The sequence below is a fragment of the Glycine soja genome, chromosome 18, assembly GCF_004193775.1.
Source record: "Glycine soja cultivar W05 chromosome 18, ASM419377v2, whole genome shotgun sequence".
NCBI classification, from domain to species: Eukaryota; Viridiplantae; Streptophyta; class Magnoliopsida; order Fabales; family Fabaceae; genus Glycine; species Glycine soja.
In genome coordinates, this window is record NC_041019.1 from 56,533,936 (window position 1) to 56,558,979 (window position 25,044).

Below are 25,044 nucleotides of genomic sequence, written 5' to 3' on the forward strand. Positions count from 1 at the left end.
ACAACATCCAACATGAAACCAAACAACATATTCCAATTAATTACTTTAAACGACATGTCCAAACCTAAAAAAAGACCATTCATCGATAATAAACTACTAATTACTCAATTAAGTATGAATTAGGATTTCAAGTAAACATTGAGACCATACGACTGAACCACACACAAAGACATATTGCCTTTATGTGGTCGCTCCATTAAATAATGCACGCCAAGGCTCACGAATAGCCCCACACATATATTTTCACGCATCCATAAAAGGAACCCAACAATGAAAATCATACACAACCTCTTCGCATGCACCGGTTGCTTCGTCAAATGAAAAAGGAAAGAACAACAAACCCTAATTGCATACAATTCCACACATCTTTGTGAGTCAACAACTTCTAATATATTTTTTAATCCATTACCAAAACGATGAGTTTTGATATTTAATTAAAAATATATAATTATAATGAAATAATTAAATAACACGTGGCATATGGAGTTAGCAATGGTTGCCAATCTTACAATGCCATGTCATCCTTTGTTAGTTAAAGCATTTTTTTATGAAAGTAGATGACAATCACCAAAAATGAAAAAAATACAAACTTACATGTCAACTTCATCATTTGCATTTTCAAAAAATAAAAATAAAAAATTGCATTTAACCAAGGGTTGATATGGCATGAAACAAAGATCAAACGGCCTCGAGTTGGTTCTTTGTTTCAGACGCGTCTAAATACGCACACAATATCCACCACACCACAAACGACCTTCCTCGGTACAGCGCGCCAGCGATAATATTTTGTCGCATTCATGTATTTGACGCGTATATAATCGTCGATAAAAATTTGACGGTTGAGATCTTAAACGTGTAAACCGTGCGATCTTCATCTGATGACTTAAAATCGGTGTATGAGTGAATGCGTGGAATGGCGAAAACAGGGAATTAGAGTCCCTCTTTCTTCTCCCTCCCGCACTGCGCCATTTTCAAGTACGCTCACTCACTACTCTTCCCAAAACCCTAAAAACCGTCACTTTTTTTTTTTGTTTCCGATGGCCGGTGGCATCGACATGTCCCTCGACGACATTATGAAGCGCTCAGCCGCCGCCGTAGCCTCTCGCTGCCGATTCACGGTTGTTCGCAACCCGGCCAGAACGACGTCGTATCCCATTACGCAGATGAGTTAGGGTTTCGTACGTTCCTCTTTTTCCCTTATTATTATTATTATTATTTGCTGAGACGAAGAAAAGAGAATGTCAGTGTTCACTCACCGTTTTGTTTGGCAGGCAAGGCAAAAGAGCATGGTTGCATTGCCAGAAATGGTTTTGGAGGAGTCAGGTGCGGCTAAGATTGAAAGTGGCACCAAAATTGATAGGGTCCCTGAAGGTGATAAGGAAAAGAAACAGTAATGTGCCTTGTATTCTAGAACAAGGAAAACTCCTCAAGATAAGAAATGACTGAAAAATTGCTCTGTGTGTATTATTCTTATTACTAAATGGTATTTAAAGGCTATCCTAGTGCAACTCCATAACAGAATTGGTTAGCTATCATAGCAGAAAGATACAGAGCAATAGCACAATTAACAGAATTGAAATATCTCCTAACGAATGAATTTCCCACGTGCTTGGTTCTTGAATCTTCTATGTGTAATCTGCCAAGTAAGTGGGCTTGCTACGTGTCCTTATGGGCCTGGTAGGTGATGTTGGTATTGCTATCAAAAATCTATTTATCTAACTTGGATCATGGAGTTTCCAACGATGATATCAAGGTATCATCGTCATTCTCATCATCACTAGAATTTCTGTTCCCCCCTCCTACTTTTTTACTGTTTAGTTTATATGTGTCATGATACATTTTTCTTTGTACATTTCGTGATAATGCTAGTAAATGTTCCTTCATAATGGTGCTACAAATATAGTTTTAGGTCACTCAGTTTTCTGTCAAATTTGGCCATGCTCCCTGTACTCGTATTTCTTATAAATTATTTTATTATTAATTATTAATTAATTTCCTGATTTTCGTCACTCGCCCTAGTGTCTTATGTTTCATAAAGAGAGATGAAATTCACAGATTATAAAAAAAAATACAGAATCGAAGTCATTGTCTTTAAAGTATTGGAACTAAGATCAATTTGGACTGAAAATTGAAGGACCTGAAACACGTTTTACCCTATAATTTTTTTATCATTTTGATTCTTATTAGTGGTTACTATATTTGTTTATTTTGTGATTTTTGTTTTCAACTTTTGTACTTATTCGTGCCATAATTTTGCTCTTAACTTCAAGTGTGTAGCATGCTTGAATCTCTGTATTCTGAAAGTTTACATTTTTTTTTTGCTCAGCAAAAATATATATGTATTATAGATTTGAAAAAGTACCAGTGGTACTGTAGTTACACATTAGTAAATATGTGTCTAGCAGGATTCCAGTTTGTAACTGAACCTAGCTGAGATCACAATAAAATGTTACAGAATACATCTTCACCCATTCCCTCCTAACTACTAAACCCCTCCTTGAGATTAGATGTCCAATGATTAAAATGCATAACGAACTCCTTCTCCATTGTTTTGATCCAAGACCAGATGAGAAGAACCGCATCATCCAACAACTTGCTTCCATCGAAAATTGCACTATGGAAGACAATTTTGTTTCTGTGCTTCCATATTGTGAATGTCAAGCCAATCCACCAACATTTCCATCTTGTGGACTTTTTCCCTTCATCAGCATTGTGACCATGTTGAAGGTAATGATCCCTGGGATGCTGTGGCATTGCTGATGACAAATTAACCCATGACATTGACTCCCACCATAGAGGGAGAATGCTGTTGCAGGTGAAGAATAAATGAGCAGCATCTTCCTCTTTATTTCTGCAAAAAGGGCAGAGGATGTCATTTACCTGCACCTGCCTCCTGCTGAGGTTTTTCTTTGTTGGCAACCTATTTCTGATTAATCTCCATGCGAACACTGCCGCCTTGGCTGGGATTTTGAGTTTCCATAACTCCGAAAATTCTGAATTCTGATGAGCCCCCATTATTTCTCCCCATATCAGTTTATACCCACTGCTTGTTGAGTAGTAGCCACTTGAGTCAAATTTCCAAATCCATGTATCCTCCTTGTGAAATTCCAACAGCTGCTGTGGAATCTCCCCCAGAAAAGTGTCTGCCATTTCAACTTCAGAATCAAAGAGGGATCTCCTCCAGTTGAACTTCCATTCCCAACCCTGATTTGTGACACTCCCCACCTGGTTTATCAATTGATTTTGTTGGCGTGAAATCTGATATAACCTAGGGAATTTTACCATGAAAGTTTACATGTGTGGAGAGGTGCAGAAAATGTCACTACTTGCTACTGTTTGCTACGTATTCGATTAGTTTCTACATCTTTGTTAATGTTAAATTTTATGTCATTTCTGATGACAACCTTGTCATTCTTCTGGTTTATGAATTCGAAGTCGGGTCACATCTCAGTTTTTTCCCCCTCCTCGGTTGAGGTACATCAGGCTATATACCCAAATGGCTTGTATCAAATATCGAATATATATATATATATAAAGAAGACATTGTAACCCTATTTCTTTTGGTCAGTCAAATAATGCAAAAAATTGAAAAATTGTGTCTAACTTTCACAGCTGCTGTTCTCGGAGGAAGGTGAATTGAAAAGGTCAATCATTATGACCAGAGTGGGAGATCAAAGGGAACAGCAGAAGTTGTGTTCGTGAGGTACCATGATGCTTTAGCAGCCATCAAGAAATACAACAATATGAGGCTTGATGGAAAGCCATTGCAAATTGAGCTTGCTGGAACAAGTTCGGCTACTCCTGCTGTCACGCCTCTTTGTCAAAATAACTTGATGGGAAGACCAAATGATGTCCATTTTAGGTGTGAAACTCTGATTCTTGATCATTTGAGCTTCTCAGCCTTATATATTTCTTCATCTTTATAGTTTGAATTGTGAACTTATAGTATCCTTTATCCTTTGAAATACTCGATAACCTTGATTTGAACTTTACGGTTGCTCACTTGTGTTACATGAAATCATAGGTTATGTTCATTTAATAAATAGCCCTTGCTTCTGACTTCTGAGTATATGAATATGTAATTATTTTATTATGGTGATGCCCTAGAATTGTGCTTAACTGCTTATACAAGGCAGATTTGATCCTCCATGTCGCTTTTCTTAGATATCTTTTTACTATTAATTTCAAGTTCTATAATACTGTACTACTTTCTTTTGCAGCATATGAGGAAGGGTTGGAGGTATTGGGTTCCGCAATGCTTTGCTCAGGGCCACCTTCCAAGGGGCCGTGGAGAAGAGAAGGACCATATTCGAAAGGTGTCTTCTGGATATCTTGATCATAGCTTTGAGAGGTTCCACCGCACTCAGACTCAGAGAGGCCACTTAAAAGTAAATGGCAATTTTGGAAAGGTGACTGCTAAAGATCTTGATGATGACTTGGAGAGGTATCACTTAGAGGCTCTAAGCGGATTAAAAAGCAAAATGGAAAGTGAGATAACCACTGATAGCTTTAATGACTCATTCTGAGTAAATAGGACAAAAAATCATTGTTTTATATAACATAATGGTAATATGTCTGGGATTTCTGATTTCGAATTTTTCTTGCAAAATATTAACTCTGCTGTATATACAAGTTTGCTATTTGGACATTTATCTTTCAAAACTTAAACGGACGTAGAGTTAGTTACGGGTCAGTTTCTTGGTGAAAACAGAATCCAAAGAAATGGTTATTTTTCTTTGGTTTGATTCCGATTTTTCAATTTTTTATATCTTTTTTGTCATCACGCGAACCCAATCAACATCATGAATGATGAAGAACGTGTTGGTTAAGCAGCACAATATTTTGACCTGACTGAAACAAACCTAGAAAGATGAAATTGAACTTAACTGCCAACATGTTTTGCAGTCTTTAAGGGTTTGGATATCTTAATTGTGACTCTTTTTGCTTGGAAGGGTTTCTAGACTTTATAGTTAGACTGATGCTAGGTGCACCCAGTATTATAGCATCAGTCTTATAGTTACTAAATACAGTTAACGTGACACACGGAATCGAATGAAACCAGACTTCAGTTTTCTGTGCTTAGAAATCTAATTAGCGCATTAGGGTGTAAATCTACATTGTTGCATTTAATCGACTATTCCTCGCTTATAGGAGCTACATGGGAATGTAAGCCTTTTTAAGTCATGTGAACAAGAAATATTTGAGAACTTTAACACACTCTGTCAATGGTGGCACTGTTCTCACGTGAGGCTAAATACATTGTAGCCTTAATGGGAGCTTGTCAAGCCCATGAACATGGTGCTAAGAACTTTACGTAAGAAAGGGATATTAGAATGAGAGAAGAGCCTATGAACATGTTATTTTCTTTTTGCACCAGTCATTTTTCTTCTACACCCAACGGTGAGAGAGAAATTCCAAAAAGATTCTTGTATAAGGCTCATTGTCAATTTATATGTTTATTAGCAGAGATAACCTTAGAATATTTCAAAAAGTATTAGGTGTAGAAAAAAAAGGATGGGTGCAAGAAGAAAACGCCTAACAAAAAAGCTAGCTATAATAATCTTGGCTAAACATCCTGCTACTCAGAAAAAGCATTTTTTTTTTTTGGTGAATAATAAAAAAACATGTAAGCATATTTAGACTATTTCACTTGGGTGTTAATAAACAAGTGATATTTTTACAAAGGCTCTTTAATCCTTTATTTGTTTGCGGGGAAAGAAAGGGAAGAGTTGGAAGAGAACAGGTGAGGAAAGAAGAGAAGAAAAATAGGATAATAGAAATTGTTGGGTTGAAGAGAAATAAAATGAAATAAAAAAATATCTGAATTAAAATTATTTGATAGACAAGAAAGAAAAAGAGAAATTAATATTGAAAAAATTATAATATTTTTAATATCAATTTCTTCTGGTATGTTTAGACACATGCCTTTACATTGTCGCCAAAACTTCGGGTTAATTGCAAATAATACTAAAAAATATGAAATCATGAAGGATTATGAGTCTGTTAGATTACAAACTGTCCTACACAACCATTTCCATCACAAAATCCTGTATACTGTTTAGATAATCTACATTAGTATATATTAATTTCTCAATTCATGTTACAGTTTTCGCAATAAGGGTGGGATCAAAAGGGGAAACATTTACAGAAAATGAGAGCAACTTAGATGCCTCTAAAAGTAGGCATCCCAGATGCCCCTAACAGGATTTTGTTGGACCTGTGACCATATTGACAACGCACAAAATTGAGTTCTTCCTTTTCCCATGAAAGTTCCTGTATGCCAAGTAAAAAAAGCAAGCATAGAGGCAGCCTTCATGAATGAAAAAAACTGAAGAAGGCTCGGTCGGAATCTACGTCCTGTACAAGAGAAACAATCATATGTAGTTCCGCACACATTTAGGTTGGAATGTAATGCAAGCCTGCCAGCAACTGCATGCACAAAAAAAGATCATGTCAAAATGCGTAAAAAAAAGGCTATAAACTTCCCTTCATGCAAAATCAAATAAAATGAACTGAATTGTTTAATGTGGGAACAATCTGATACAAAGTACTGAAAAACAAGTTAAATACAGCAATTGCCACCAAGTTTAGCTGGTCTATCGATACCTACTTAGGCCTACACTAATCATCTTGACTCAAGTGTCAAGAGTCAAGACTATATGTAGGTGTCAATCTCCCAAAGAAAGTATGAAAGTGGGAGAGGGGTTCCTACCTGGTGGCACGCCAAGATCAGCAACATGCAGCAGTAGAGTCAAAATCAGGGACGTTCAAGAGTATCCCTTAACAGAACTCTGGTTTCCCCCAGTAGTTGAAAGACATGCAAAAGATATGGAAGATACAAGTATACAAGATGGCTCTCCAAATGAGTGGAATCACCGAAGAGATCAATGGAAATTGGTGGCACGCAGTATGTTTCCTAGCTCTGTTAATTACTTCTCAAAGCAATCAATTAATATCAAGAGTTCGCCCAATTCTACTGGCTCTCTTTCCCTGGACGCATATGTACTCTGCAATGTTGACAATCAATCGCAATTCTGTTGCAGGAATGAAACATTCAAACTAGAGTATGTCCTGGATATGCATTTCAATCTGAGTCAATCGAATAATGGAAGTTTTTCCTCAGAATCAATAGCCACAAATCCTGTAACCAATGCAGATGTCCTACCCCAAATAATATGGCCTCCCAGAAAGTCATGCCTTGAAGATCACAGGTCAATCCCCAGATCATTTGCCAGTTGAAGTATGCCACACATTTGAAGATACGGGTTCTCTAACAGTTTTTCATTGTTACTCTACATGGCAAATACAATGCATAATCATATAAGTAATAGTAAATATTAAATTCACCAAAAATAGTACACTATTAAGAAAACTGCAAAAAAAAAAAAAACAAATGTCTAAAAATTTTAAAGAAAGAAAATTACTTTTATTTTAAAAATATGATAAAATGATCTGCATAAAGTCCCTGGAGTTTTTTGTTTTTGGTAAAGAAAACTCCATAGAGAAATGAACAAGATGTCTGAGGTCGGAAGAACAAATTTGCATCAAGTAACAAGTCAACAAATGCTTGTTGCGCCATCTCTACAGAGGGCATAACTTTAACACATGGAAACTTATCAAGCACTATTCATTAGCTGCTAAATACTTTTGCTTAAACTCTGAATGGGCTTAATCAGCTCAGCATTAGTTGTACACCAAGATATGTTATACTCAAACTTCATTTGAACCAAAAGGTATTATTAGGCAATAGCTATATAGATCTGTATGTGAACATCAGCAACTTCGTATTAAAATGGCCGTTGTTTTCTCTGAACAATGAAACAACTTAGCAAACAATTGACAGCCTTTTTACTAGAGGAGATCACATTAACAATTGAATTCCACTACCAACATGTATAGTCTGCAGGTTAGATGTTGATTTCTCTTTTGAAATTCATGAGACCATAATCAATGATAAATTTAGTGTACAACTTCCCACTAGACAGCAATATGTTCCTCATTAAAATTATAGGGTTGGATGAAAAAGGAGGGAAAGTGATGAAGGATTCTAAATATATAATGCATGGGAAAAGTGAATACAAAATGTTAAACCTAATGTTCCTATTTATTTTAATAACATAAGCCAAGTACTACAATATACAATTAGTACAAACCCATTCCGATATGACTACTAACATACCAAGACTCAACACGTGAATAACCCTAAAATTCTAATACAATCCATTACTTGCAAGTATGATCCCAAAATCTTGTCTTTTAGCCTAATTTTCTACTGCAACACTGTCTCCAAAAGCCAAATTGTTACCATTTTCATGTTTCATCAATGACAATCAATTAATCATGAGAATTTGAATATGAAGCTCATCCAGATGCAAAATTAATATAGAATCTCAGCTTTACTAAATAGTATATGGACTTCAAGCATGCTATTAAAAAATGAGGTACCTGCTGAGCCTTAACAACAAGATTCTGAAGCATGTGTTGATATTTCTCTGGGTTCTCGGTCATCATTCGCTGCAGCAATGAGAAGTTATTACAAAAGGTCATATATATGGATCTAACACATTTTTAACACCAAAAGTCAATTAAAATCCATGCCTTCAGAAGAAAAGCAGAAGAATAATATGCCACTCTTGAATCTGTGTCATCCAAAAGTTCCCTGCAAGATGCAAGAACATTCATGCTTTATATGTCAATGTATAAAGGTGCATAAGTAAGAAAGCCAACTAATTCACAAAGAGCAAAGTTTGGAGTCACCTAAAAAATTGTTCCTGACCAACCTCCTGGAAAGCAACAGGATCTGCTGTGCATTTACCAATAAGTAGTAGAAGAAGTGTGGCCCGAATATCAGATGTAGCACCAGGCAGGTTTCCTCTTCCTTTACTTCCAACAGCAACACCCAATGCAATATCATCTGTTGCTGCTCCAGCCAATTGAATTAGTGGCCAATATAGTATGGCAGCAGGGACGCGTGCAATTAATTGCATTGGGACAACGGCTCGTCCTTGGAAAAGTGCTGCCATTGATGCAGTCTCATGATCCAGGTGGTAGTTATTATGGTAGCCGGACCTTCTATTTGCTTCTTCCATGTGTCCATCCCAATGAAAAGTATCTTGTTTGACATGATTATCACCATCAAACCTTTTGCTTACATTAGTGTGATTTGAATTTCTGCCATGTTGCACATCATCTCCAAAGGTAAGAGCTGCAGCAGGAGGAACTCTTAGGCACAATTGAGAGAATAGTATGTCACACATCTGCTTAGAAACAGAGAAAAGTGTTGACAATATCAGGTAATGAACGAAAAGTCAAACAATACTTAAATAGAATGCCCAAGCATAAAACTAAATAAAAATTCTTCATTGTTCCAAGGGATCATATAAACAAATTTTTAAAAAAAATTATTCTTCTAAAAATATAAATCTGTACAATATCAACAAATTTTTCAGCTACAAAATAGCCAGTGACTAGAAATTTAATTTATTATAAAATGCTTCTCCAGTTGACAAATAAACCCATTTTAGATAATATCACAAAAAAATGATGCTCTATCAGCAGTTTACTAATAAACGAAGGGTGGCCAAAAGTTCCTTAACAATTCCTCAAACAAAATCCAATTGGCAAAGCATTTTGTTTTTCCTTTTCTTTGATCAAATAAACAACATGCAGATTTGCTAGCTTCATTCTTTCAAAATTAGCATGGATTGCAATTAATGAGGATGCCATACACAAGATACAAACAGGAGGGTTAAAATGGAGAAAGGCATTGGGTGTTATTTGTGATCACGAAGTACCTACCAATCTCAACGGAAAGTTTTAACATAGTACTATTCATCAAGCTATAGTCTATGGTAGTGGATGTTGCGCATTAAGGGGACAAATAAGAGAAAAAGGTTGGAGTAGCATAAATGAGAAAGAAGGATGTATGCTCACTTAAGAAAGGACGCAATACAAAATGATTGTATATGAAGAGATATTGGGGTGACACTGATTGAGGAAAATATAACGAAAAATGGGTTAAGGTGGTAACTGGTTCGGGCACATACAAAGAAGACCACTGGAAGAATCCAAGGATGTATGGTTTTTAGTCTTGTAAAAAGGGAGAGGGATCAAGGCCATTACATGAAGTTGTTAAGAGGGATCTCATAATTATTGGAAAATCCAAGTCCCACGTTAGCTAGAGATGTGTCAAGATAAAGTATATAAGTGGGGGACAACCCTCACCCTATAAGCTAGTTTTTGGAGTTGAGTTAGGCCTAAACCCACACTCTAAGAATGGTAAATAATATCTCTTAAGACTTAGTCTTTGACTGAGACTAATGTTATCATGTGAACCATGTAATTGACTTCACCAAGTAGAATAAGGCTTTTGTTGTTTTGTAGTGTGGATTGCAACGACCTAGATATTTAATGTTATGACATGAGCATATTATCAAAAAGCATTGAGTTCAGAAACAATTACTTTTAGAATATTGATGCGATCTGTTTCATTTATCTGAAACACCAAAGACAAAGCTCCACTCATTATGTCAATCATTGCATTGGCTTTCTCAAGATGCCAATCTTTCTTCCCATGACCCAGATCTCTGGTGCTTGATTGTTGCATTTCATGCTCATCTAACAAAAATTTGCATCTCATGAGAAGCCTTTCAAGAACAAACAAAAATCCCCATCTAATGTAGCAGTATTTTGATTTTAGAAGGCCACACATAAGTAAAATAGGCAAAGGAACATCTGATGTATTTGAAGAATCTTGAGTTCCAGCTTGAGCAATTTTCTGCAGGAAGTATGTGATACTCGACCATATATTTCCATCTCTTTCTCCATTAATTTCAGCAATAAGCAGATCACCTAACCAGATATACCCATTTTGACGGTAAGAAATTCTCTCAGAGTGAAGAAGAGAATGTAAAGTAGCCCATGAGTGCTTTGCCTGCAAACCAATGCCATTTCTCATAATCACACCTTCCATATTTTCCAGAAACTTGAGAGATTTGGTTATCTGATTCATATGAGAGAACTCTTTGTCCAAATGAGTAAATGTACTTATTACAGAATCAAATTTCTCTGCTACAACTTCCAGTAGCTGCAAAGATTTAGCATATACGAGGAAATATATTAAAATTAAAAGTGACAACAATTTCCTAATATTTATTAATGGGTATAATGAATGTAAAACAAACTTATATTTGAACTAAAACAAGTGAAGTGAAGCATTATCCTGATATTATGTAGTGAGTTAGAGCAAACTGTAAGGTAAAGGCAGATGCAGCTCAGTGAAAGCAACACGTACTTTTTACCTACAATGATTTCATTATCTTGTGATTTTAGTAGCAGAGCTTTTCTGTTCGTTGAGGGTATTACACTTGCCTATATACAAAGCTATGAGAAGCACTAGACAAACTGTTTCACTTGCTTTCTCCAGAGCCCAAATGGTTAAATGTTACCTGCCTTTAGAAACTAATCCAAGTTGATTTTTTTTCTATCTGTATTTTACAAAGAAACTTATCTTGCAGCTTGTTGACATTAAAAAAAAAGCATTTGGACTTATAATGTTCATCACCCCACATAAAAACATCCACCAAAGGAGAGGGGAAGAAAAGGAAGGAGAAAGAGGGAGGAACTCACTGGAATCATGAAGAATAGCCCTAAAACTATTTAGACAACTAGATAAGAAAAGAAGAACATGGAAGTACCATATTTAGTCGTTCACTGTTGGGATATCTGGACAGTGCTGATGCAATTGATCTTCTCAGAATCTCTCCAATACCTTCTACCCCAAGTTTAACAGAAATATAAAATGCCTCAGGCGCATTTGTTTGAGCAAGAAGAGCAGCAAGAGGTTGGATCTCATCATCATTATATTCATTGACACCACTAGCAATGCATGTTTCATTTATTTGATGCAGAATGTAATCAAAAAGCACCAAATACAGATTTTTCCTCTCTTCTCTTGAGTTTGCAAGGGAATACTGCAATCAACATAGCAAAAAGCAGGGGGAAATCATATAATTTGAAACTAACACTGTAATTAGGATCTTGGTTTAGGGCTTTATCAACATTTTATACTACTCTGAAAAACCAAAAAGCAGGAATCTTATCAAATAAATCTATATTGGGCACATCAAGCAATCACAATAACAAAAGTCTTATTCCATTATGGTCAAGCAATCACAACTCTAGTTTATTACCAAACAATTTAAGAATAATTTTCCAACATTCTTTTACAATCCTAAAAGCCAAATACTGCACAATTTCTAATACTAGTTTTGTTATTTCAACATAATACATTCGTAGAATTCTGCAAATATAAAGAACATCGTATATCACCCATAATATACTTGTTTTGCTAGCCAAGGAGCCATTGTTAATTAAGAGGTCAACTGATGAAGAAACATGTCGGGCATTTTATATGCAACATGGATACAATAATTAGTGTTGGTATTCACTATTTAAAGGGGCAAAAGTATTAGTGATAATAAACTCTATTGGAGGTATATCAAGATTGAGGTTAAAAGATATGCACACCTCAATAAAAATAAATTGAACCCCTCCGATCAGATCAAGTTGATCCACAAGAAACTTTGGTTTGCCAGGTACAGACTCAGCAACTTCATAAAACATGTTGGTTAACATGGAAATAAGCTTACAATGAACTAACTCTGCCCAGGAGTTCTCCCTACTGCTTTTTACGAGTGCCTTCAGAACCTATAGGCAGATTGGAAGTAACTAAATTAGACAGTTATATCATAATTAATGACATAGAACATTAACAATTTATAACAAAGTAGTGAATGAATGGCTGTATTAAAATAGATCTAAAAAAACTTCCAAAATTTGTTAATTGGCAAGCATCCTCTCCCCTAACTCCCTGTCCAACCTCCCAAAAAAGAAGCAAAACATTTACCCAGCAGAATGTGAACAAAAAATCAAATTTCCATGAAATACTGGTAAAAGCAGATAGGAAAGGGGGATATTATTTCTCACCCTTATGTCAAGACCACGCAAACGGTTTCTCTTGATCTTCCCTCTATCACAGACAAAATACAGCAAACAGCTGAGAGCAGATGCCCAAACAGATTCATCCTTTTCTTCAGACTGTATAAAGCAATTGATCGCATAAAGTTTAAGTTATGACAGCAGCATGTTTAAACCATTATGTTTGAAAAACAGAAAAGTAGACATACAGATAACATAATTGTCTTAAGAACATTAATGTGAAATACATGATAAAAACTTTTTCTTTATCCACCTAAGCAGAATCAATCTCAGATTTTGAAATAAAGTACAAGATATGTGATTGAAACTAATCCAAACCCAATCAGACACATTAGTAATACCTCAAAAGAGTTTTTTTTATTATCAAAAACATTAATTGTCAAAAGATGCTTCCACTACCTACAAGTATATTAAGCATTAAGGTAACACCTATGACTACAACAATTATTCTTCAATTTCATCCTGTATTCCAAAGATTTAGCCCCCATGTTACTATACTCTACAAATTTAACAAATTACAGTGCTGCATTACACTACAAGTCATATATAGTTAAAAACAAGACATTGATAAGAACATCTTCAGGAAACAGTTACTTCTGCTTAATATAGCTAATGGGGATTTATTTAGAATGTGCACAAGATGTAAGGACGAATTAATGGCGCATATACATTTAGAGAATTTAAATCCCCTTATTTTAGCTTATACAGTGATCCTATCAATTTAGTAGTCTAGAGGGAGATATCCATGACAGTGGAACCCTGTGTACAATGTCTTCTTTCTATATCTTTAAATGACAAGGTCATATGAGGATCTAAAATTTGAGGATCCAAATCCATATTTATACTATATCACACTAGATTACATTATCTCCTTCTTATCCTGTAGTACCCCTGGTACTATTATTTGATTAATATATATATTATCTTTGCAGTTAAAAAAAAAACAATATACTTCTATGCAATATTGAACAAAAATTGATACGTGTGTCCACACATATATGCATGTAGGTACGTATGTATGTATCATATTAAAAAAGCCAACTTTTGAATGTTTTATGATATCATAACTGAATTCAGAAGTAGAATTTAACTGTCCAGGTGGACAAATCATCTAGAAAAATTTGACAATTATCTGATAAAAAGTCTTAGTTCTAGTCATATGAAATATATTTTATAAAACAGCAACTGATAGACTAATTGTTGCTTTAATTACTCCCAAGCAAATGCTAATATCACTACAAATCCATCTAACTTTGCTATCTAAGTCTTAAAACAAAAAATAAAGTAGCAAATTCCCGGTCTCAATGCTGTAAAAAAAAAACAATGCAGTCTTTTCTTGTATTCTTATATTTTCAATCCATTTAAAAATTCCCCTTCCTCATTATAGTTTTTCAATGGAAACTCATCTAAACCATATCATGTACAACAGAAATTAATATATTGTGAAAAATGTCAAATATAAAATATTGCCACTCATCAATCAGATGATCCCAGCCAAGAAAAATTATTAAGAAACACAAGCAATAATCTTGTTCAACAGTTTCGTTTTCAATGATACCTGAACAAGAAGAAGTAGTATCTCATACAGAATATTTAAAATCCAAGACTCAAACTTATCAATAGCAGAGCCTGTGTCTGATTTGTTCTGAGGACTTCCTTTACTGCTTCCTTGCACCATAACTTGAGTGTCACTGTCATAATAGGATTCTTGAGAATATTCTTCTTCAATAGTGGAAGCATCATCAGCAATTATTGGTTCTAGGAGATGTGCATGAACCGCAAGGTTTAGAATTAAATCAAAAGCACGAACCCTGCATGCTGTTTTAGAAGAACTAAGCATATCCTGAAATATGCATTTGAAATAAATTAGTACCCAAAAGAATTACAGATGGCATAACAGAGAACAAGTACTTTATTTAAGCATCACCTCAAGCATAGAAAGAATGAGAGGAGCAGCTGTCTGAGAATCTAAAACATACCTACAAAATAATATTTGTATGACCATCATACATAACCGACTCGCAGAATAGTGTAAAACCATAGAAATGTGAAATAACATACAAGTTCAATCAATCAGTTGGCCAGAAAATCCATTTCTGGTTAAGGAATCTGGCACTCATGATATTTTTACCCCAGACATTGAAAAGCTTAATCCTCAAAGTTTTGAAATTACCACGTAGCCATATCTTGGCAATGCTTTCATGCAACAATGTATTAGCAATACATTATCCAGTGACCCATACTATAATCAAATGGACAATAGCAAAATACCAATCAATGAGTTATACATTCATACACCTCTATAAAACCCTCCCTCCTTTCAGTAACAAAACAAATAGTTCCTTCAATTGCGAAGGGCACACACCCGTCTCCCCATTGATAATTAACAAATTTTCAAGGAGATTGTGGAGAATATCCAATGCCAGGAGTATGAGTGTTAAATGGCTACTTGTAATCTTTGCAGATAAGAGAATTATATCTGTTTCATGGCTTTTGCACATGAACCTACAGTTCACTGCAGGTCAAACCATGTTAAACTGTCTATTTTTCTTCTCCCTCTGTTCGCACAGCTTCTAAGCATGGCATTCCTCAAATTGGTGCCAAATTGCAAGAATTTCTGGCTGATTTTTGGAATATAATTTTACTTCGGAAGAGGGAGGAGCAACTTCAATAAAAAATACTTTCTAATTTGAAATTTTAACTCCACTATTTTATAAGTAATAATCCCAAACATTTTTCTTCGATTTTTCAATAACAATCCCTCCTCTTTCCTCTACTTTGAAAATTAATTCAACTCATCCCAGTTTAGAATTTGTGATTTAAAATTTTGATCATAGAAATTAGGAATATACAGTAAAACTTTATTTGGGGCTAAGAAAATGATAACCAGAAAAGGAATAAAACATAAAAGACAACAATTAATTGAAACATACATGTCAATAATTAGTTTAATAAGGACGCTCACAGCCACATCCGTTGATGGTTTTCCACTGTTATTACTTAGTCTAGTTGATGCTGTAGTAGCATTGGTATTCGGGGAATAAGCCTCTGAGCAAACTGCAGCAATAACATCCTGTACCTCAGCGGGGTTCAATCGCAGAGGTTGTTGCTCACTGGTCAGCATAAGAGAACATTTAGATGTAGAAACACAAATAAATCAATTGTTAACAGCTAGAGTATGCTAAAAAAAAATTATAATTCTTCACTGTATACATATGCAGTATGTATGTTTGGAACCCAGGAAAGAAAAATGAGAAATTAATAGAAACAAACAACTTTATTGAACAATTGAAATAAGAGAAAGAATTCTCCCTCAAGGGTTTCCCCTTACAAACTTCCCTCACGGGTTTCCCCTTACAAACTTCATAAGTTTTTGAATGCCTCCTTCCATCCTTATCCCCATCACCCCCCAGATCCCCTCCAACTAACTACCCTAAAAGACCCAAACAGTTTTCCCCTTCCCTTTTGTCCAAACAACAATTCAAATTCAAGCAAATACAAATCATTTATCCTAATGTAAATCATGGAAAGGAAACTTAGAAGCTTTAGGATCAAGTAACCATTGCTTTGAAAGAAATGCCCACTATTATATGAATGCATTTTTTATGAAATTTACTAAAACAGAATAACAAAAAAATCTGAATCAAAATTGGAAAGCAATCACAGCAATTTGATTTGCGACGATGCAAGACTCAAGTTAAAACTTGTATTGTGGCATGCATTTTCAGATGTAGTAAAAACAGGTGCAAACATTTGTTATCTAATTCCTCTGAAGATTCTCTACAGTCAATATGATCTAAACCTGTAATGACGATACTGGAAAAGCTGTCGAGCTCTGGGACGGAATGTAGTAACAGGAAAATCCTCCCTGTAGAAATGGAGATGTTCAGAACAGCAAATCAAATCATGAAAAAATTCAGCATGCCAAAGTAGTGAAAAAATAAACAGTTCTTTTATGCATCTTGTGCGAAAAAGAGTATCAAGCATTTATCCCCAAAGAGAGAGTATCAAACTGTAGAGTAGCAAATAAATACTTATCACATAATTTTGACCATATAAACAAACGATAATTCATGGAACACTACAGTCTTTATGGGAATGAGTGGTTAATGAACCAAACAGAACCCCAAACTACTGCATAAAGATTACTTGCTCTATTTCTTTGAAGAATAAAAAGATATTATGAAGTGGGAAGAACAAGATCAGCACCTCCCCCCCAGTCAATTAATCAATAAGAAATTTTCTGTTCATTAAAAGCAATGGATAATTATAATTCTTACACTAAAATTTATTTTTATTTTCATAGAAGCCTACAGGACATGACAATGTAATACATTTGTCTTTTGCAGGCTAATCTAATATTCTATAAACCATTGGTTTTAGATTGTAAGTACTTTAATTTCACAATAACTCTATTAACTATAATGCAGGTGATCATTCAACTTTTTTATATAACATTTGGCTAAAAATAAATTATGCAAGATTTATTGTGGCATGAACTTAAATATAAAAGAATTAGAAAAAGAAAAATATCAAAAATGCAAGTTGATATAAGAACATGCCAAATCTGACGAGAGCCCGGTTTTGTGCGTTTAGATGCTGTTATTGCTCTCAGATGGGGGCGAGCAGAGTCAGAATTAGTTATTGGTGTTACAGGAGAAGACTGCAATAGCTGATCCAGGTAAGGCATATCATCGGTTCCAAAAAATTTCCATGGTTGCCCCTTCATCTTAGATTCTATATCTCCTACAAGTAGAGCTGCAGCACCTATTTCTAAGAAACTATGTGCTGTCATGTCTTGAGAATTCACAGCTCGATCACTGCATTAAAAATGTTAAATAACAAAGTCAATTTCTGAAACTACAGTGGGAAAAAACTAACAGGTAAAGTAGAGATATAAACTACAGTGGCCACTACCAAGACACCTAAACCAACATGAAACATAGATTATTACTTTTCAGTCCCTATAGATGATGACTGTGGTTCCTCAAGCCAGCGCCATTTTAGAACATCATGAGCAATGAACCCTAGTTCATCTGTTTCATTAGCTTTTTCGATTTTTGATAACCTTGAAACAGATAGAGCACTTGAATCCTTCTCTAGTGTTTTTGGAACACTTGCAGAACTTGGTGTTTCTGGAATACTTGCAGGAGTTAGTTGGGAATTGAAGGATTTACTCAGCAAAGATGACAATGTCGGTAGTGACTGTCCCGATGAAGGTGGTCCAGCAAATGAAGCTGGTTGAAAAAGCCGTTTAGGAATGTGTTGAGCAACTAGGGAACGCACATAACTTAATGACTTTACAAGGGACTCAGAGGCAAAGGTAGATACAGGTAAAGGAGATGTATTTGATGCACCAGATTGTCGATTCAAAGCTAGTGACCACGGCTGAGTTGGGTTAATATCACATTCAGCAATTATGGTTGAACAAAAGAGATCTATCTGAATTAATGTCTCCTCACTTGGTTTGTATCTGTAGTAAGAAGACAAATAAGGAAATCATGTTACACATTAGTACATCTTTGGATTAGCTTATTTTTCTTTCATGAGTATGACAAAAGCTTATAATCAAATTGTTCAAGAAAGAAACTGACTGAAAAGCTAGTTGAGTGTAAAATAATCAAAACCCAGAAGCACAAATTTGACAAATAATGAGAGGCATTGCCATGTCATAGGAAATAAATATGCTAGAACATATTAATCTTTACATGTAAGTATTCTACCATATTATTCCTTAGTTTATTATTACGAGTGCTTGTATGTCCGTTAATAGAATCTTGAGAGAAGATTTTTAATAACAGAAAATGAAAGAGGAAAAAAACTTTAGTTTCATTAACCCAACTAACTCCAGAGTACAGATCTGTTTATATAGACAAAGCTGTTAGCTATGACAGCTGTAATTAGTTGTCATTTACTAACTCACTAAGACTCAACTACCCGAGACTGCAGTCGAATAGCTGCAGCTCTCTTACAATACTCCAATATCCATTATTGCATATATATGTAAATATATCAGAAACTTTAATACACATTAGAGCAGTAAATTTTGAAAAAAAATCCATTTCCACAAAAACTCAGAACATCTTACTGTAGAATGTAATGAAGCAACAGGATAACATCATGCTCTAGCACTTTTTGTGGTACCTTTCACCATCATTGTTTAAATAATGGACTTTACTGACACCAAGCATACATCATTGTTCTGTTTGTAAAATTGGTAAAACTAGATAATATTCTTCCAACAATTTAGTTCTCTAGGAGTAGAAGCTCAATTTCAGCTCAATTTTTGCAGTAAAGCAAGCAAAACAGAAGATATACCAATGACTTTTCAGCATTGATGAAAATACCTACCATACTCTCCTCTTTTTGGCATTTTATCTACTTACATAAAGATTGTGACAGAAAATTGTGTAAATAAATTCTTTTATTGATATAAGCAACATTGTAGTAACATGCAATGCAACTCTATGAAATGAGAGTCGAAGAGCTAGAGTGATAGATGATGTCTCAGATAGAAATCTGGAAACTGTTGAGTATATACTTATTTAGTAACTGGCAACATACCTTAGGAGATACCGCTTCAAAAGTGCCACACACCTTGTGACTACCGCAGGACTGACAGAAAATAGTGTCAAAGTTAGAAGCTGCTGGAATTTGAAATGGTCTGCATAATGCTAACAGGCAAAAGGTAATAAAGAAATAGAAACAATATTTGAGGTGCCTAACAGATACTAAACAGCAGCCTAAGTGGCTCAGCTGAACAAAATACTAGTACAAAGCCGATTACAATAGTTCAACTGTGGAAAACATTAACAGATCCAAATCAAATAGGAACTAGATCTTCGATGAATTGAAAGGAAAATCAGGTTCAATCCCAGAACAGAATGAAGCTACAAGTAGATAAAAGAAGGGAGATTGTTTATCAGGTTTGTGATTTTGTTTATCTGGAGATTCAACAGTACAGACTTTGATCTCTAGCAAAAAGAGCCAATGAAAAAGCTAGACCAATGTTTAATCATAAGGGCCACCCATGGAAAAACCTAGGACTAGGAGAGGTGACATACAGGCTGAAATTTCCTGACAACAGTCATGTTTTAATCCCCCCCGCTGTCTTGTTCTATTTATACCTAATTTTTCTCTTTAGAGTTCCTAGAGCTCCCTGTAAGGCTTGTTGTAAAACCCGTTGTCAAACTTGATAATCACTCTTTGTTGTTCAAAATGAATGGCTTCGTTTTTGTAATTTTCTAATTGTTCCAAAGTCGTATAAATTGAATTAATTAAATTCATTTTTTCTCGTTCGACATCCAATCCAATCCTTGCTGAAAAATCAGTTTCTGTTTCTGCTCTTATTCATCCCTTACCTAGCTTGCTTCTAAGAATGAGAACATCAGGTTCAACCAGCTTAGGTCTTAAAACTTAGCACTACCCTAGAGGGGACTCTTAGAATGTGGGTTTGGGCCTAACCCAACCCCAAAAGCTAGTTCATAGGGTGAGAGTTGCCCCCACTTATATATTTTATCTTTGCATTATCTCTAGTTGACGTAGGACTTGGATTTTTCTCAATACACCCCATCGCGCCCAACACTTTTGGGTTGGTGCGTCGATAACTTGGTGGTGACCCATTTAATGAATCTAGGATAGACTCTGATACCATCTTAGAATGTGGGTTTGGGCCTAATTCAATCCCAAAAGCTAGCTCATAGGGTGAGGGTTGCCCCTCACTTATATACTCTATCTTGGCCTTATCTCTAGCCGACGTGGGACTTGGGTTTTTCCCAATAAAATCCTAAGAACATCTATATTTCATTTTCATTTTTCAGTTTGTCTTGTCTGTACTTTTATGTTGCTGGTACTGATAATGATAGTAGTAACAGTGGTGATAATAATACACACTACATATACCATTAACTTGTTATTTGCTACAGTTTCTGTTTAGAATCAGTATTGATATTCTGCATTCATTGTAATAAATATAGTTTATAGGCACATAATCACTGATTTAGATGAAATCAAATATCCTCCATTTATTTGTAATAAGTGCAATAAGCCTATATAAACTCAGAACCGTGTTGTATTCAAACACACGGTTTCAGTCTCAATATGCCTCTGTTCTTTCTCCTTTAACAGTTTCCATCAATGTCTTAAATCAACACCAGGACAGCAAGTCTGACAACTACAACACCATCTGCTTGAACAAAGATGCATTACCTTCTTATCCAATAAATAAATGTGACAATTACCTGCGCTCCCTCTCTGCAATAGTATGTTCCAGAATTGCATTATAAGCCAAGTCTGTGGTTGCAAGGGCTTTCAGATAATCCTGCAATCATATATTTAAGCTATAAAATAAAATCGGTAAAGTTTAGACTCTGGCTGCACCATAATTTGCAGTCAAATGGAATTTAAGTCATAGTATAACGAGAATGACAGTTATGCATAGCATTAAAATTTGGCTATATTTTAAGCTACAAAAATATGTGGCAGATAGTAAGGAACCCCAATAATAGGTAGCTAGTGCTTGCGTAATCAGTCTACATGTACACATACTTGACTTACTAGTTAGTGCCAATAACAATCATATCTGTTGGATACAGTATACGTTAGCAATCTCAGTACAGATGGTACAAATACAATAAATGCAAGAAAACATTGAACATGACATCTGCATTACAAGCTATGCAATAAATATTAAACTTTTCCTGCTGATACACAGTCTGCATCACAAGTTGAAAACAAAGACAAGAATACTCATTTATTCAGATGGTACTTTTAAAATTTATCGCACCCATGCACAGCATTACTCGATCATTTTTTTGCAAGCAACAAAATTAGGAGAGACTTTTATTATCACATATGATAATTGATAAAGAAGCAACAATTACATTAAATGAAAATCATATCAGGAATTCCTTGTAGCCTAAGCTTTAAAAATTAAGGAGAGACTTGTATTATCATGTGTGATAAAGAAGAAAGCATCGCATTAACTAAGAAAACCATATCCACAATCCCTCACAGCCTAAACTTTAAAAATGTGAGCACTGAGCAGCAGTTAACTAACTAGCAGAACTTCACACAGGGAGTTGTTATGATGCCTATCATGATCGGTATGGCAAGCCAGGAAGACTTGTCAACCATCTACTGAATGCTAATTCTATAATTGTTAAGGCCTATTTGAATAAACTTCTCGATAAGCACTTGTAGGAGAAGAAAATAAGGAGATAAAATTAATTAACAGTGATGATATGCATAAAAACTCTCTTGTTTAGTTTCCCCAAAAGCTTATTTGAACTTATGCATAAGTAAATTTAAGCTTATGGAGAAGCTTAATTCAAGTGTTTATTGAAATGTTTATCCAAAGTCCAAACAGGACCTAAGTATAACTAGATAGGCAAGGTAACATAGCCAGTAAGAGTGGGTACAGGAGTAATGCCCCTTTCCACAAGTTACACCAAAACCAGCCTCAGGACATTGACCAAACTACCCCTTCCCCAACTCAGTAACAAGATTTGTATTCAGCTAAGTGCGTAAGAGAAGCTAAGCTTACTCGATCCCACTCTCTTTCCCAACCAACCACAAGGACTAATAACTTCCTATTTCCACATAATAATAATGACGAAAGAAAAAAAAAACAAGTACCAGTTACTAACGTGCAATTGTTTTTTTTAAACATAATAATGATAAAATAATAAAAAATTAGCATCGGTGTCGGTATCAAATTCATTTTCCACATCCAGTGCGAAACACGAATCACGAAACTGAGAATGAAAAGAGAGAGACCTGAAGAGTTCTAGAAGGTTCATTGGAGGGGGAGAGAGGCGAGGAGAGGCAATCCGCGACGGCACGGCGCAAGGGTTCCGGCAGCTTCTTGACTGTGGAGGATTTGAGGCGGGAGACGGCAATTAACTGCTGCAGCGGGCGCGAGGAGCTGAAGCTGGAAGACATTGTTGGATTGGGTTCGATTGGATTCGGAATCAGCATCAGCAAATCTGGAAGAAGGAGAAGAGATTGCACATTTGAATTCAATTGGAGGATTCGAGAATCTGAAAGATTGGAAGAAGCGAGCAAGATTGCGAAGCCAAGTGCTGCATTGTGTGTTGTTTGGGTTTGAGATTTGAGAAAAGAAAAGGAAAAAAATGTTGTTAATTTTGAGCCGTAGTTTTATGAACACAACACTTGTGACTGAGCTGGCGTGCCTAAACACTATATAATTATTACTATTAAATTAAACAAATAAATATATTCTCTATGTATTATTTTCGGTAACGCCGGTTCCCGTTCCCGTTTCAAATCTCTTATCATGGGATTTTTATAGTACTTTAGGCTATCTGGAATGAAAAAGAATAAAAGAGAGTAAAAAATTATATTGTTTGATTGAGATGAAAAAATATAAAGACATCAAAGATTTAAATTAAAACAATATGTAAATAATAAAAGAAAAGTAAAAAAATATAGATAAAATAAATGTTTATTTTATCCCATTAAAATAATATATGTTTCTTTTTAAAAGTGTCATTTTTAAAACTAATTAAGCCTGGGTAGCTGATTGTGTAAATTAAATAATCAATTATGTAATTTCATTTAAAGTCACATGAAAGTAAAGTTAAAGTAAGTGATCACCTAATCAATAATTGATTATAAACATAATTGATTATATCATTGATTATAAACATAATTAATTATATCGTTACTAGTAAAGAAGATATGATTTTTTTTTTAAAAAGACATGAAAATTTTCTCATCAAGATCAATTTGACAAGTACATTAATATTCTACTATTTTGTATCAAAAGCCTTTACTTTCACTCCATCTTGAGAGATGAAAGTAAAAAAAAAAAACGTGAGATCCATTAAAAAAAGAAACGTTCACTACCTTTCATTCACCTCAATTCAACTCAAATTACTTTTACCTCTAACCTATCTCATTAAATTAAACTCCACTTTACTGTATTGTGTTATATGTACATCAATTTTTTTATCTGTTAAAATCGAAGATGATATCTAATAGTTTATAATAAATATATAAATCACGTATTTTACTGTATTATACATTGAAGTTGTGATTTTCACAATGGATATCGTTAAACTCGGATTATTTTTAAGAAATAAAGTAGTCATCTTGTGAAATTAAAAAAAGAAGAACAATTGTACTATTTCATTTTATTTAGATGTTTTTTTATGAAAATAATTAAAACCTATTATTTTTTATTGGCTAATGTTAATTTGTTAGTTGTTAATTTTTTTAGTTAGTGTGTATTAAAGATGTAATTTTTTATACCATCATCTAATAAAAAATGTGCAATATCTTCTCCTCAATCCTCACACGATAGAGAAAGAGTTTATCTTATTAATTTACAATATTTAACTTATAAATTAAAAATAGTATAATTAAATTAATTATGAGTATTTGATAAGAAAAAAAAATTATCGTGAAAGATAATTTAAAAAGAATCTTACATATTGAATGGATTTAATATAAAGAAAGTTAACAAAACAAAATGAAGAAACTTTTATAAAAAAATATGTTTACTTCTTTTAAATAAAATACTTTTAAGTAATTAAAAATATTTAATACTCGTAATCTCTAACATTTGCAATGTTACCTAAGTTAGAAAAGCTCCATTTTATAATCTCAATTCAGGTATACACTATCTCAACTTAATTAATTTAAAGTCCAATAAATGGTATTTATTGTTTACTCAAGATTTAAGATGTTAGTCCTTAACCACCACGTGGGTATGTCACTAACTAATATCTATGTAACATATAATTGAAATTTTCAATTTATAATAAAATTTAAAAATATTTAATCATGTACCACGTAAAAATTAGTTGAGACCATGTAATCTCAAACCATCTAATAGTTTATCATTCATAATAACACAACCAGAAAAAAGTTTATCATTCAAAGCAACACATTTTTGGTTTCAACTTGCGCTTTACTCTAAGCTCAAGAAGAATGAAATTTGATTCATGCAAGCCTCTAAGTTGCTTCATGCCCCAAATATTTCTAAGAATTTACAGTTTTTGTTTAAAATGGAGAGAAAAG

The 25,044-nt window shown here is 34.4% G+C and overlaps 2 protein-coding genes across 6 annotated transcripts; one reads left to right on the forward strand and one right to left on the reverse strand.

Annotated features, from left to right (window-relative positions):
* The first annotated feature begins 843 nt into the window (after positions 1-843).
* LOC114395276 lies at positions 844-4,693 on the forward strand. 3 transcript variants are annotated; one of them, XR_003662976.1, is made up of 4 exons: positions 844-1,178; positions 1,272-1,753; positions 3,613-3,862; positions 4,221-4,693. XR_003662976.1 is itself a non-coding variant. In XM_028357011.1 (2 exons), exons 1-2 carry the CDS (start codon positions 897-899, stop codon positions 1,392-1,394), a joined length of 390 nt encoding a protein of 129 aa, XP_028212812.1. In that variant the 5' UTR covers positions 845-896; the 3' UTR covers positions 1,395-1,774. The 3 variants fall into 3 exon arrangements, 1 of the variants encoding a protein (XP_028212812.1); XR_003662977.1 differs by having other exon boundaries at positions 844-1,173; XM_028357011.1 differs by lacking the exons at positions 3,613-3,862; positions 4,221-4,693 and having other exon boundaries at positions 845-1,163; positions 1,272-1,774.
* A 1,258-nt stretch (positions 4,694-5,951) lies between these two features.
* LOC114395242 lies at positions 5,952-23,180 on the reverse strand. Of its 3 annotated transcripts, XM_028356967.1 has the most exons (19): positions 22,777-23,179; positions 21,240-21,319; positions 19,564-19,614; positions 17,954-18,472; positions 17,562-17,819; positions 16,802-16,867; positions 15,933-16,112; positions 14,927-14,978; positions 14,558-14,842; positions 12,988-13,098; positions 12,529-12,708; positions 11,697-11,972; positions 10,463-11,086; positions 8,758-9,257; positions 8,599-8,659; positions 8,446-8,514; positions 7,166-7,292; positions 6,713-7,071; positions 5,952-6,429 (listed from the first exon to the last, which is right to left on the reverse strand). In XM_028356967.1, exons 1-17 carry the CDS (start codon positions 22,975-22,977, stop codon positions 7,206-7,208), a joined length of 3,600 nt encoding a protein of 1,199 aa, XP_028212768.1. In that variant the 5' UTR covers positions 22,978-23,179; the 3' UTR covers positions 5,952-6,429; positions 6,713-7,071; positions 7,166-7,205. The 3 variants fall into 3 exon arrangements, with proteins under 3 accessions (XP_028212768.1, XP_028212767.1, XP_028212769.1); XM_028356966.1 differs by having other exon boundaries at positions 6,713-7,292; XM_028356968.1 differs by lacking the exons at positions 5,952-6,429; positions 6,713-7,071; positions 7,166-7,292; positions 8,446-8,514; positions 8,599-8,659 and having other exon boundaries at positions 9,023-9,205; positions 22,777-23,180.
* Between the last annotated feature and the right edge of the window lie 1,864 nt (positions 23,181-25,044).

Excerpts from the sequence above, each read along its gene's own strand:
- LOC114395276 (XM_028357011.1), top strand. The coding sequence starts at position 897 with ATGAGTGAATGCGTGGAATGGCGAAAACAGGGAATTAGAGTCCCTCTT. Across the intron at positions 1,164-1,271 it reads CGTCGTATCCCATTACGCAG|GCAAGGCAAAAGAGCATGGT; the intron begins ATGAGTTAGGGT and ends TTTGTTTGGCAG.
- LOC114395242 (XM_028356967.1), bottom strand. The coding sequence starts at position 22,977 with ATGCTGATTCCGAATCCAATCGAACCCAATCCAACAATGTCTTCCAGC. Across the intron at positions 16,113-16,801 it reads TTCCAGTATCGTCATTACAG|TGAGCAACAACCTCTGCGAT; the intron begins GTTTAGATCATA and ends TATGCTGACCAG. Across the intron at positions 14,843-14,926 it reads TCATTCTTTCTATGCTTGAG|GATATGCTTAGTTCTTCTAA; the intron begins GTGATGCTTAAA and ends TGCATATTTCAG.